The sequence below is a fragment of the Myodes glareolus genome, chromosome 8 (assembly GCF_982192425.1).
Source record: "Myodes glareolus chromosome 8, mMyoGla1.1, whole genome shotgun sequence".
Lineage (NCBI taxonomy): Eukaryota > Metazoa > Chordata > Mammalia > Rodentia > Cricetidae > Myodes > Myodes glareolus.
In genome coordinates, this window is record NC_142033.1 from 89,168,774 (window position 1) to 89,182,548 (window position 13,775).

Sequence of the window (13,775 nt, forward strand, 5' to 3'; positions counted from 1 at the left end):
GAACAAGAAAGTTAGACTTGAACCACCAGGTCATCTCACGATGGGATTAGCTGGATTTTCTAACAGAAGCCTCAATTTTGACCTGGAAAAAACAAAGTCAAGTCGCTGGGGCTCCGACAGCGTGTGTCTGCTTTGAGCACAGCTCCCGTAGAATAGCCAGGGAGGGCAGGGTCTGAATCAGAAGGAGAGGCGGGGGTTGGGGCTTCTTCAGCTGGAGGTGAGAAGATCAGGGCGGTGAAAGCCTGGCTTTCCTGAGGCTGAGAAGGTCTAGTTGAGAGAGCTTTGGCGTTTCCCTTCCTTCGGTGCAAAAGTTAAAGTAATGGGAACCACAGCAGGCAAAATTAATTTGGGGAGCATCATGGCTAGAGCCGAGGGGAATGAATTAAAATACTGAATTCCCATGTGATTATATGCTAGGGTTGGTATGCTGAAAGAGTGGAAGATACTTTTATTAAGATAACACTTTTTTTATTTTTCAGTGTAAGGATAATCGTTCAGTGGTAGACTTGCCCATGGTATCCATGGGGCCCCAGGGTCAGTCCCTACTACTGCTAAAATAAAGAGAGAAAGAAATACACACTATGCTTTTAAAGGCTGGGAATGAGACTTGGTGGTAGATGTGACCTGGCTAACGTGCAAGGTCCTGGGTTCAGTCTTCAGCACTAAAGGAGAGCAAGACAAACTAGCCAACTAGCCACCACACTTTACGCTTTTTAAATGATTGAAGCCAGTTGCCCACAACTTGATTGATTTGATTGCATTCTTGTCTTTTTAGGCTCCACCACCTCATCTTCCACTATTCACAACGAGGCCGAGCTCGGAGACGATGATGTTTTTACAGTGAGTTTCCTTTCTCCCTTGTTTCCCATAGTAGATGACCTTCAGAGACGTTGCCCATTAAGGACACTTTGCCGCGTGGCATTTGAAGTTGCTCTGTGGCTGCTATTATAGAAAACTCCGTCATTCCAGTTTGTCACATTCTGATCTTGACCCCCTACTCATCCTTGCAGTGATATAGCCCTCCGCACAGCCCACACTCCCAGACCTTCAAAGTTCAGGTCCTAAGGGCTCCTGGCACATCCAGGGGGCCAGCTGCTCTGGTTTGCCCAGGACAGTCCCAGGCAGACCAGGACAGTTGATCTTCTCCTTGCAACCTTCTTTGAACACACTGGTGCCAAAGGAAAGCCAAAAGGACAGCCCCACCACCCCCACCGCCCTCACTGCCACCGCCACTCCCCGTGAGTGATTCTGCTTCTGACATGAGAGACGTGATATTGAGTAAGGACGAAAGGGCTTAGGTGTGGACACTACTTCAGTTAATGGGATATAACTGGGACAAAATGACTGCTCAGCGTCCTTCTCCCTGGAAATCCTTTGCTTCTGAAAAATCAGTTAACGTGCAATTGCTTGCCCATCCATTGCTTGGAGCAGCGAGTGGGGGTTATGTAGCATTGTGAATCCAAGCACCTTGACCCACAATGAGGAGAGCATTGTTGTGACCCAGCAGGGTTGTGACATTGTTGTGACACCTCAGCGGACACCTGAATGCTAATCTTGGTACTATACTTTCTGGTTTTGGTGATTCCGTTTCCTGGGTTTTGTTTGTTTGTTTATTTGTTTTATGAAAAATCTAAAGAATGGCATGGTGACTGTGTCTGACACCAAGATTCAGCAGACTTGCTAGCTGTGTTCCTGTGACTCCCCTAGTGTCCTGGCAGGGTTATTCTGGCACAGTGTGTGGTTGTCACAGGCCATTCGGGTGGGGAAGTCATTCCAGCAAGGACTTGAGACAGCGGGTCCTATTGTATCTGCCATCAACCTTGAATGCGGCTGGATGCCGTGCAGGACCCCAGCCAGGAAGTGGTACTGCCCACCTGTTGGGTGGATCTTCCCTTCTCATTACCCGGATGAAGATAACACTTCCCAGGCCGAGCCAGGGGCTCACCTAGTCTAAATAGTACTGGATATAGTCTCTTAATAGTAGGGCCTGTCAACTTGACAGTCAATATATTGCTTTTAAGTTGTTACTTACTGTTTGTATCTGTGCATGGTGTGTGTGTGAGGGCATGTGTGCCACAGTGTTCTACACGTGCTCTGTTCTCTCACTACCTTTATGTGGAGTCTGAGGGATTGAACCTGGGTCTCTAGGCTTGTATGGCAAGCATTTCTCTGGCAGTTACAACAGTGAGTTGGCCATACCAATTTTCTTTTTTATTGCTCGGTTGATTTTTATGTATATGTTGGTCTATGTGTATGTGTGCACATGCGTGTACACTGTGTATTTGGGTGCTCATGGACTCTAGAAGGGGGGATCCTATCACCTGGAGCTGTAATTACAGTGTTTGTGAGCCACCCAGTATGGATGATGAGAACCACACCCCGTTCCTCTGGAAGAGCAGCAAGTACTTTTACCTGCGGAACCATCCCTCCAGCCCACCTCCCAACGCTTTTATCATACATCAATAATAATAATAATAACAATAATAAAAATATCACAGAGTCCTTTTAGGTAGCCAGTCTATTCTGATGCTCTAATAATAGACACATGTTGTACATCTGTCCAAAACCCTAGAATGTGTAACACGTACACCGAACCATAGAAAACTGAGAGTCGGGGTAATGTGTGGGTATAGGTTCATTAATTTAAAAAAATACATATTTATTTATTTATTATGTATACAATGTTTGTCTGTGTGTATGCCTGAAGGCCAGAAGAGGGCACCAGACCTCATTACAAACGGTTGTAAGCCACCATGTGGTTGCTGGGAATTGAACTCAGGACCTTTGGAAGAGCAGGCAATGCTCTTAACCACTGAGCCATCTCTCCAGCCCTAGGTTCATTGATGTAATTGGGTTTTTGTTTTGTTTGAGAAAAGATTTCGCTGTATAGCCCTGACTGACCTGGAACTTGCTTTATAGACTAGGCTGGCCTTGAACTCACATAGATTCATATGTCTTTGCCTTCCTAGTGCTGAGATTAATTAAAGGCACCAGCACACCTGGAAGGTTTATTGATTTTTAACAAATACACAGTCTGGTGGGCAACGTTGCTAATAGAAGAACCTCAGAAAAAATGTATAGGTTCTCTCAGTTCCTTTAGCTCATTTTTGTTTGTATGTAAACCTAAAATAAAATAAGGAATAAAGTTGGAAAGAAAGTATTTAAATATAATAAGGCTTCCTACATAGAAGACTAAAATTCATACCATCGTCTAATATCTCCTTTATAATTATCCAGTTGCCCCCAAGGCTGCCTTTTGTAAGCTGTTTGTTTGTTTGTTTTTAATTTCACATTTTTAAGACACGGGGAATAATTGAATAGATTCATATCTCTGCACTAACGGTTCATGCAGTGTGTGCATTGGTGCGAAAGACACTGCTATGGGGTGATACAGGTGTGTGAGCCCAGGCACCAGCAGTCACAGAACCAATGGCGGAGCTTTTAGAACTGAGTTTGACCCACAGGAAACCGAAGAATGGGCAGAAGGCAGGCAGTGGAAGGGAGTCCCATCTACACATAAGGCAGGAGGTTAGAAGACCCTTCACTGCCGGGGAGTGGGGGTGGCTGAGCAGGACTTCACTGACATCTGCACAGGATTTTGGAAAGAGATCTCATCGAGGGAGCTCGGGGACGAAGGCTGGAGGGGGAGTGGGAACTGTGGAGGCATCATGGTCCGGATGCCGCAGATACATTGTGTAGTGAGACCGTCAGGAAGTGAACTCGGTCGTCCTTCCTTGGAGCGGCTGGCGGTGTGGCTGAACAGGCTTCCTCTAGTGCTCCGAGCAGACCCTCTCAGCAGCTGGCATGTGCTTACATCTGTTCTTTCGTCACGTCTGGGGAGACAGACAACAGCGGGGAGGTTAAAGGTGGCTTCCTGTGATCCAGAGCACAACCGGAATCGGCAGCTGCTTCCCAGCTACCTGCCAGCAGCGATTTATAGACGAACGTAGGGCGGAAACCCGAATCCTCTGGCTTTCATCCTTTAAGTCGTACCCTGGGGAAAGGCGCTCACGGCAGACTGCGGTCCATGTAGAGCTGGTGTATATAGGGTCACTGGCCTGTTTACAAACACAGGCCTATTTATAATGGTACCTCCCTTCCCCAGGAAAGGCCCATATTTATTCCCAGGCTGTTGACTGTGGGAAAATGGGTGCATGGTGGGGGGCTGAACATGCCAGATGCCTATTCATTGACCAGCTCTCTGTAATTTAGACATTCCACCCCAAGACAGTGAAGGAGTACGAGCCAAGGGAATGAGCCACTACTTCACAGCCTGAGCCGGACACTTCCCAAGTGGGTACAGTGTTCTCAAACGTTTTCTGGAAGACAGATGTTTAGAAGTTGGGATTCCCATCAGAAAGGGTGGAAATGCTGGTAAACGTCCCCTCTTCTGAGTCCTGAGAATTGCCATGGTTTTCAGAGACAGCCGCTGGCATTTGGAGCCCTCAGCGCTGTAACCGGCGATGCCAAGTGCTTGTTTTCCGTGTCTGCCATTGAGGCCGGAGGTTTCCCTAGTTCTCGGGAGTCCTTGGGACTTGGGGGACAAAGGATGCTCCAGACACTATGTGGGTGCTTAAGAACACACACATTGCTGAACTTCGCCCTGGGGATACCCTTGTGCCCCCCCAAGGGTTCGCGTGTTGCAGCTTCGTCCCCAATGTGGCAGTGTTGATCGTGGGTGAAACCTTTCAGAGATGGGGCCCGGAAAGAGGGGTTAGGTCCCTGAGGACACTGCCTCAGAAGAGATTAATGCTGTTCTTGTAAGACCCAAGCCAGTATTCAAGAGAAAGTCCTTAGTCTGTCCCCTTCCTAGCCTTTCGCTCTGCCCCTTTGCCGTGTGGCTTCTCACACATGTTCCCACCATTATAATCTCTGAAGGAAGGGCCCTCACCAGAGCCTGCCCGGTGCCAGCACCGTGAAGTCGAACCTCTAGAACTGTGGAGTTAGAGAGGCCTTTCTGTAGTAGGCAGCCTCTGCTGTTGTTTTAGTAATGGAAAGTAGACAAGTTCGAGTCCTAAACCTAGACAGAGAGACACCCACCTAGCTGCCCTGTGGAGTCAGACATAAGGCCTTGTGGGCTCACAAAGCAGTGGCTGTCTCTGCCCCAACACTTTCTCAACTGTCCCAGTGATCTCTTGGAATCAACTTGTCAGTGAGAAACCAGACCGTCTTCCTGTGGAAAGATACCTACCTGCCTCTGTACATTGTATCATTTGCCAACATTGCCCTCTGCTCCCACTCCTCCTGAGCCTGTCCCCTGTTTCATTACCCAAGCCCATGTCTTTCCTGTCAGAGGCCCCACCAGAAATTCTTTGCTCTGTGTAGGTTTTTGTTGTTTATTCTAATTCTTGTATTTTTTTTTTTTTTTACTGCGTGCATGCATGTTTGTGTGTGGTCAGAGATGATTTGCGGAGTCAGTTGTCTCCACCATATGGGTTCCAGGGATCCAGCTGTGGGGCAGCAAGAACCTTCACACGCTGAGGCATATTAAGAACATGTGACAAAGGGGCTGGAGGCACAGCCCATGAGCAGCATGCTCACTAGCTATGTGAGGGCCTGGGTTCTATCTGCAACCATGCCACACAACAAAGAGGCGAACGTTTGGTGATGGGGACTTTCTGGCATTGCTAAAAGTGGACTTCTTTTCTCTTGTCCCTTCAGCATCTTCTTTCTTGTCCCCTTCGTCTTCTTTCGCTTCAGAGTTGAGACTTGTGTTCGGCTGGCTCTGCCGAAGTCAGTTCTTGTTGCACTGGCCACTGGCCAGTCTTGAGGGAACCTGTGTAAAGCTTGGGCTACTGACACTTTAGCTCCATGGACACACTTAGCTGGTTTGCTCTCCTGCTGACTTCCTCCTGGACCCCCGCAGCTCAGGGCTCAGAGGAAAAGAGGTTTGGAGCCAGCAAAGAAGAGGTGGGTATTGGTGAGGAGAGGTCTGAGGAGACAGGAGACCCTCCCAGACATGAGAACCATCTTAGCAAATCTTTCCAAGCTCCTTGTTGGGAAGATCTGGCCTGTTAAAGAAAGGACGAGTGTGAGGGAGCGTGTGGTAGCAGGCCGCTTGTTCATCCCAGCCAACTAGAACCGAATTAATCACACAGAAACTGTATTATTTAAATCACTACTTGGCCCATTAGCTCCAGCTTCTTATTGGCTAACTCTTACATATTAATTTAACCCATCTACATTATTCTGTGCATCACCACGAGGTTGTGGCCTACCAGCAAAGTTTTAGCACCAGCTCCAACGGCTTCTCTCTGACTCTGCCTTCCTTCTCCCAGCATACAGCCTAGCTTTTCCCACCTAGTTCTGTTCTGCCCTTGCCATAGGCTCAAAGCAGTTCTTTATTCATTAACCAATAAAAGCAGCACATAGACAGAAGAACCTCCCACGCCAGGAGCAGAGAGGAAGGAGAGGTGAGGAAAAGAGAGCCCTGTGTTCCAGCCATTGGACAACTCCTCTCCCTATCCTTCCCCGTCTCTGAGTTTAAAGAAATTGGAGTTCAGCCAAAGCCCTGGGTCTCTTTGGTGTCTGTACGGTACTGTCGTGTACCCCACCTTGACAACATGGATTGAGAACCATGTACTCACGCCCTTACATGAAATGGCATAGTATTTACTTCCTGTGTGTAACTTGAACAAATCTTTTGAGTATATTTTGTCTTATCTCTAGATTGCCTATAATACTTAACACATTGCAAATACTTTATAAATATTTGTTAACTATTGTTTAGGGAATTGTGGCAAGAAAAAGATATCTGTACCTAATGAACAAAGGTATGATTTGTTTTTCTGGTTTTTTATTGTTGGGATGGGGTCTCATTGTGTAGCCCTGATTGGTCTTGAACTCACAGAGATCTGCCTGCCTCTTCATCCCGAGTGCTGGGATTAAGGTCTACATTACCACACCCGGGTGTGTGTGTGTGTGTGTGTGTGTGTGTGTGTGTGTGTGTGTGGTGTGTTAATGTAGTTGGTTGCATCTGTAAATGCAGAGTCTGTACGTTCAGAGGATCCACTGTTTTAGTTTGCTGTGAGGAGACACCACGACCGTGGCAATTCTTAGACAGGATACACTTAATTGGGGCTGGTTTATAGGTTCAGAGGTTTAGTTCATAATCATGGTGGGGAACATGTCAGCATGCAGGCAGACATAGTGATGGGGAAGAAGCTGAGAGTTTTCTGTGTGGATTGGCAGACAGCGGGAAAAGAGAGTAGCACTGGGCTTGGCTTGAGCATCTGAAACCCCGAATACCACCCCCAGTGACACGCTGCCTCCAACAAGGCCACACCTCCCAATAATGCCGTTCTCTATGGGGACCATTCTCATTCAAACCACCACAGCCACCAAATAAATAACAGCATATTAAAATTGGGTAATTGAGCTGGGTATGGTGCTACATACCTTTAATCCCAGCTCTTGGGAGGCAGAGGCAGTCAGATCTCGGAGTTTGAGGACAGCCTGGTCTACAGAGCCAATTCCAGGACAGCCTGGGCTAAACAAAGGAACGCTTTTGAGGGGGAGGGTAGATGAATGATAGGCACTAATCAGAGGTGTGCAGAGCTCTAGGCATGCCTCTGCCTGCGTCTGTTACAGAGGATGGTGAAGTCATCCGCTCTGGACTCCTTGTTTCTGGGAAATGAAATAGCTGTGTGTGGTTTTACAGATAGAAGGAGCCAGGGTTCAGATGGGCAGTTTACATAAGGTCACAGTGCTGGTTCATGGTGGGCGAGCAACCAACACTACCTAGGAACTGGTTGCTAGTGCTGCCCCTTCCTTGATTGAATCATTAAGTTTATTTTGTTGTTGTTACTGTTTTAGTAAGGTTTCTCTAGGTAGTGCCTGCTGTCAATATGTATACCTGACTTGCCTTGAACTCACAGAGATCCTCCTGCCTCTGCCTCTTAAATGCTAAGATTAAAGATTTGAGCTACCACCAGGTGGTAGTGGCACACGCCTTTAATCCCAGCACTCTGAAGGCAGAGGCGGGCGGATTTCTGTGAGTTCGAGGACAAGCCTGGCCTACAAGAGCTAGTTCCAGGACAGCCAGGATCTTTAATCTTAGCATTTAAGAGGCAGAGGCAGGAGGATCTCTGTCTTGAAAAACCAAAAAAAAAAAATAAAAAAGCTATGAGCTACTACACCAGGCCATCGTATTTTGAGACATGGTCTCAAAACCTCAGGCTGGGTACCTTGCACTGACTGTGTAGCTGAGGATAGCCCTGAATTCTCCTAGTCTTCTTGCTCCCGTTGTCAAATGCTGGAATTAACAGGCATGAGCCACCACAGTCCGCAGCTATTCCGTCTTATAAACAATAACCAAATCCACAAGTCATGTTTGAACATTGTCTTGGACTCTAGTTCTTTAGGAGATAAGACAAGCTAAGCATTGGTCAGTGTTCTCCATCGCCTGGTCCTGTGGTAAGCCCAAGACCTGCTGCAGTGAATGTTATACCCTTGGAATCCCAAAAACAGTTACTGAAGGCTAGACCACAGGACGGCTTCCCACACTGTGTTACCCATGGTTCTCTAGAGGAACCCAGACGATGGAGTGAATAGGTATCATGAAGGGGATTTATTAGATTGGTTTACACACTGTGGGCTGGGTAGTCCAGCAGTAGCCAGCTGCCCGGCAGTGCCGAGAACTTGGTAGTTCCCGTCTGATGCTTGAGGCCGGGAGCATGCCCAGAGGCCTGCTGGTCCTCAGTTTACATTAGAGGACAAGAAAGCTGGGTTCTGATGCATGGTAGCAGCTGCAGTGGGATAAATGCCCTCGCGAGCCAGAAGCAGAGGCAACAGGCTGAAGCATGATTACTAAAAGCTCAGGGTCAGAAATTGGGGTTCAACCTGAAGACCCGGAAAGCAAAACAGCCAGCCACTGGCTCGACCTTGAGCTAAAATTGGCAATCCTGCCTCCTGGAATCTCAGAAAGAGACTATGCCTGAGAGCTGTCTTGCCCCATCTTATATTCCTCTCTAGGGAGTACACCGCCCGATTTCTATGGCAACTAGGGTGGCTACTGGAATTAAAGGTTTGGTCTGTAAGGCTGACCAGTGGGACTGTTTTACTCTGAAATCTTCAGGCAGTCTTTATTTATTAAAATACATTTGAAATACCACTGCAACAGGCAAGCTGAGAGTGATGGATGCCGACACATTGACGCCTCCCCCGTGTGCCTAGCAGGTACCCACAGTGTACTGTCCCGTCCCTGAACTGAGAAGACCCTCGGCTCATTCTCTGTGAGCATCAGCACCAGAGACCTGCAGGAAAGAACTGTATGTCTATGCTTTGAGGTTTCATTACTCTTTATTTTTCTCCCCTCCCACGGGAACTAGGACACCTTTTTTTATCCCCTCCGACTCTGCGTCTGTCCATGTTTTCCCCAGATTGGAAAACTTAGTCCATCCGCAGACCCTATGCTTGAACCTGTAGCACCCTAGGTGTAATGACTTGCTGGCTATTCACTACAGCTGCCCCTGAATGACTTCTTGGCCCCTCCTACCACTGCAGCTGCCCTCCCCCCCACCCCAAGACTTCTTGATCCCTCCCACCCACCAGGTTGGGCTTTTGAGTGTTTGTTAAATTGTGCTTCTTTTTCAGTCTTGATTCAGTAAACTTCTTGGTTGTTGTGATCACCCGTTTGCAGAAGCAGAATGCAGAACCATGTAGACAACAAGTTGAGCCCTGTGCAATGGGTGGGGTTTATTTATTTGATGTTTGTCTAAGAAATTTCTTGTTGCTGTTTTTTTTTTTCTGTTTTGTTTTTGTATCTTGTATTTTGCTTTTTTGGTGGTGGGGTTGTAACTTAATTTCTATTCTAAAGTTTTGTTTTGTTTTGGGTTGTTTGTTTGTTTTCGAGTCAGGGTTTCTCTACGTAGCAGCCGTGGTTGTCCTAGAACTGACCTCAAACCAAATGAGGGGGCATGGTCGATCGGCAATTAAAATTTAACCAGACTAGCTTAATATAAAAGATATATCTTTAATAAGCAGAATAAAGGAAAACTTACACCAGAGTCCCAACTATCACAGAGCGCAGGGGCCAAGGGGGGGAGTGCACCCGCCAGATTTATAGGTAAATTTTTGCCTTAGGGCAACACGCCCCACGAACAGAATGTGATTGGCTGAACTCCCCCATCATCACAGAGATCCTCCACCTATGTCTCTGAAGTGCTAGGATTAAAGGCATGTGCCACCACCGCCCGGCCTAATGTTTTATTTTTGTATTGTGACCTTAACAAGTTGTTTCAAATATTAGTAAAACACATGTAATAGAAGAACAGTAGACTGTCCAGGCAGGTGTGTGGAGGGAACAGGCTGTAGCTCATGCGTGTGAGCTGAAGGGCTGTGTCGTCACAGCAGCAAATCCAGAGAAGTCAGCCGTGACACCCAGTGTCTTCCAGTGGAAGATCTAGAAGTCTGTTCTGGAAGGAAACGTGTGGGCACTTTTTTAAGTTACCTTGGTCGTGGTGTTTCACCCCAGCAGCAGGGACATAACTAATACAGGAGACATGCCTAACCATGCCTTTTGAAGGAACGTGGAAGCCTCTGGGACTTTGCATACTATAAACAAATTGCAATGGGCTGTCCGCAGCAGAGACTTGGAAGACAGCAGTGCTCAGAGCTGAGGACTGAGGAGGCCCAGCTCCAGAGTTTCAGAGGGGGAAATAGGAGCTACCAGGCTGTTGTCGTTTACATAGGAATGGCCCTCTAGATGCATGTGCTTGACCCATAGGCAGTGACACTATTAGGAGGTGTGGCCTTTATAGAGGAAGTGTGTCACTGTGGCGCGGGCTTAAGCTAGGCCTAGTGTGGCAGTCTCCTGCTGCCTGCAGATCAAGATAATAGAGCTCCCAACTCCTTCTCCAGCACCATGTCTGCCTGCATGCCGCTATGTTTCCCACCATGATGATAATAAACTAAACTTCTAAACTGTAAGCCAGCACCAGTTAAATGTTTTCTTTTGTGAGTTGCCATGGCCGTGGTGTCTCTTGGCGGCAATAGAAAACCAAATTAAGACAACTAGAGATGACCCGGGATATTTTGGCAAAGAATGCAGCTGCCTTATGCCACTGTCTAAAGAACTTGCCTGAGGCTAAAGTTAAAAGTAATGGGCTAATTTCTTTGGCAAAAGAGATTGCAAAGTCGCCTAATACTGGCTCCGTTGCTCGGTCACTCATAGTCACTCTTAGGCAGGTGTACAGTTAAAAATGATCAAATGGGCAGAAAGAAATGCAAAAATATACGTGGGGAAAAGAGGAAGGCACGTACTGAAAGAAACGAGATTCATAGAGGCCTGGTCTGCAGCAGAGCAAAGGGCAGGTGCACACAGAGCCCTGATCTGCAGTGGATCAAAGGGCAGGTGCGCACAGTGCCCTGATCTGCAGCGGGGCAAAGGGCAGGTGCGCACAGTGCCCTGATCTGCAGCGGGGCAAAGGGCAGGTGCACACAGAGGCCCTCATCTGCATCGGGGCAAAGGGCAGGTGCACACAGAGGCCCTCATCTGCAGCGGGGCAAAGGGCAGGTGCACACAGAGCCCTCATCTGCAGCGGAGCAAAGGACAGGTGCACACAGAGACTAGATCTGCAGCGGGGCAAAGGGCAGGTGCGCACAGAGCCCTGATCTACAGTGGGGCAAAGGGCAGGTGCGCACAGAGCCCAGATCTGCAGTGGGGCAAAGGGCAGGTGCGCAAAGAGCCCTGATCTACAGTGGGGCAAAGGGCAGGTGCACACAGAGACTAGATCTGCAGCAGGGCAAAGGGCAGGTGCGCACAGAGACCAGATCTGCAGCGGGGCAAAAGGTAGGTGCTTCTAGTTTGTGAAAGGAAAAAAACAAGGAACTTCTGTTCCTAAAAGGCAACCAAGGGGGGGTGGAGAGATGGCTCAGCCATTAAGAGCATTGCCTGATCTTTGGTAGTCCTGAGTTCAAATCCCGGCAACTACATAGTGGCTCAAAACTACCGATGATGGGATCTGATGCCCTCTTCTGTTTGATGCCCACTTCTATTAGGAAGTCATACATGCAAACAGAGTACTCATATACGTGCATAAATTAATCTTTTAAGAAAAGGCAACAGAGGAACACTACTGCAGATGTGAATCCAGGGGTCCAGGCTCTGTCCCATGAAGAGTCCTGCAGGATATACAGGAGTAAAGGGGTTGTGGAATCTTCCTCTGTGGTCAAGGAGAGCCATTCAGGCCAGGCAATGCATAGCAGGGCAGACCCTGCACGAAGGCCCTTAGAGGGCAAGAAACCCTGAGAGGCCATTGGCTAAAGCTCTTAAAAACAAAACCTGAATCATATGGGAGAACCAAGATGGTAGCCTTGCCAGGGCCTTGGGGGAGCTGTGTGCAGAGGGTAGAACCTCCCCGAGAGAGAAGTGTGGTGGAGCCAACAGAGCTGGAAAACAGAGCCATGTAAGGCCTGACGCCGAACATAAAGCTACGAGAGTTTGTGCTGCTGAGTTTGGATCTGGGTTTGGTCCAGTTCTCCCTCACCATGTCATAACCCCTCCCTTTTGTAAGAGTGATGTATAATCTGTGTCGTTGTTTGTTGTTGTATGTCGGAAGTGTGTAGTTTGCTTTTGATTTTACAATGAATGACAGTTAAGAGATTGCCTTGATTGGAAGAGATTTGAACTTTGGACTTCGTTATTGTTTTGTTTTGGGATAGTGTCTCTGCATAGCCCTGAACTGTTGTGGAACTCACTCTGTAGATCAGGCTGGCTTCGAACTCACAGAGATCTGCCTGCCTCTGCTTAAAAGTATGTGACACCACCACCACCCGACTTAAAATTCAGACTTTCAGTGTTAAGACCAAAAGACTGGGGAGTTTTGAAGTTGGACTGTATGCATTTTGCCTTATGATATGGCCGTGAGTCTGGGGGGGGGGCAGGAAGTGGAATAGGGTGGTTCGAATAAGAAATCCCATATAATTGTCAGGCTTTCGAATACTTGGTCCCCAGTTGGTGGGAAGTTTGTGACGTCGTCGGAGGTGTGGCTCTGCAGAGGAAGTGTGTCACTGGGACAGGCTTTCGGGTCTCAAGAGGCACTCGGTCTCTCTGTCCTGATTTCAGTTTGAGGTGTGCACTCCAGGCTCTTCTTGTTTTTCATAAGCTGCCTTGGCCCCCATGTCGATCACAGCAGGAGAAAAGTAACATCGTAAGCCTTGTTTCGTTTCTTTAAATAACCTTGAAGAGTTTAGCCCCATTTTACAAATGTAAAAACTGGAGTTAAGAGATCAACTTCTACTTACTAATTAACAGTCACTCAAATCCAGCGGGGGGGGGGGGGGGGAGTCCTACTTCTGTTAACATACTATCCCCCTGCGGTGGTGCCTCTGTGGGCTGTGTTTATCTTTTACTAAATGGGTATTGACAAAGTCACACGTGCAGGTGACTGGGGCTGTGCTTTCCTGCATTGAGGAGGCTCCTGTACCCAGTGGCAGCTTCCCTGGATACAGCCAGAGGCATGAATGAAGTGGCTTTGACCCTGCTGCCTCTGCTTACTGGGAAGCCTGTTGCCAAAGCCGCCTCTCCTAAGTGTTTGGGTCCCAGGCCCAGAGGAATTAGAGAGCTCCCCGATGTTAGTTCAGCAAACCTCCCCGAGAGCAAGGCAGATTAAAAGGAGCCTTGATGGACAGGTTTTGGAGTTGACGTTGACGCGAGTCAGCGGGATACTTAAGGGTCTTTCCTACTCATGTGTGCCTGCTTTGTTTTCCCTTCACTCAGGCACCCACGGGGTAATAGGTGAACCTGTTCTGAGGTACATGTCTCCGCCGTATCA

The 13,775-nt window shown here is 48.0% G+C and overlaps 1 protein-coding gene across 4 annotated transcripts in view; it reads left to right on the forward strand.

Moving 5' to 3' along the window:
• Spred2 (sprouty related EVH1 domain containing 2) overlaps nucleotides 1-13,775 on the forward strand; it is a 108,322-nt gene that overhangs the window by 85,259 nt on the left and 9,288 nt on the right. For all 4 annotated transcript variants that reach the window (XM_048435484.3, XM_087909196.1, XM_085692246.2 and 1 more), the window contains exon 4: nucleotides 776-840. In XM_048435484.3, the coding sequence (XP_048291441.1) occupies nucleotides 776-840 (65 nt within the window). The remainder of the gene's footprint in view (nucleotides 1-775; nucleotides 841-13,775) is intronic.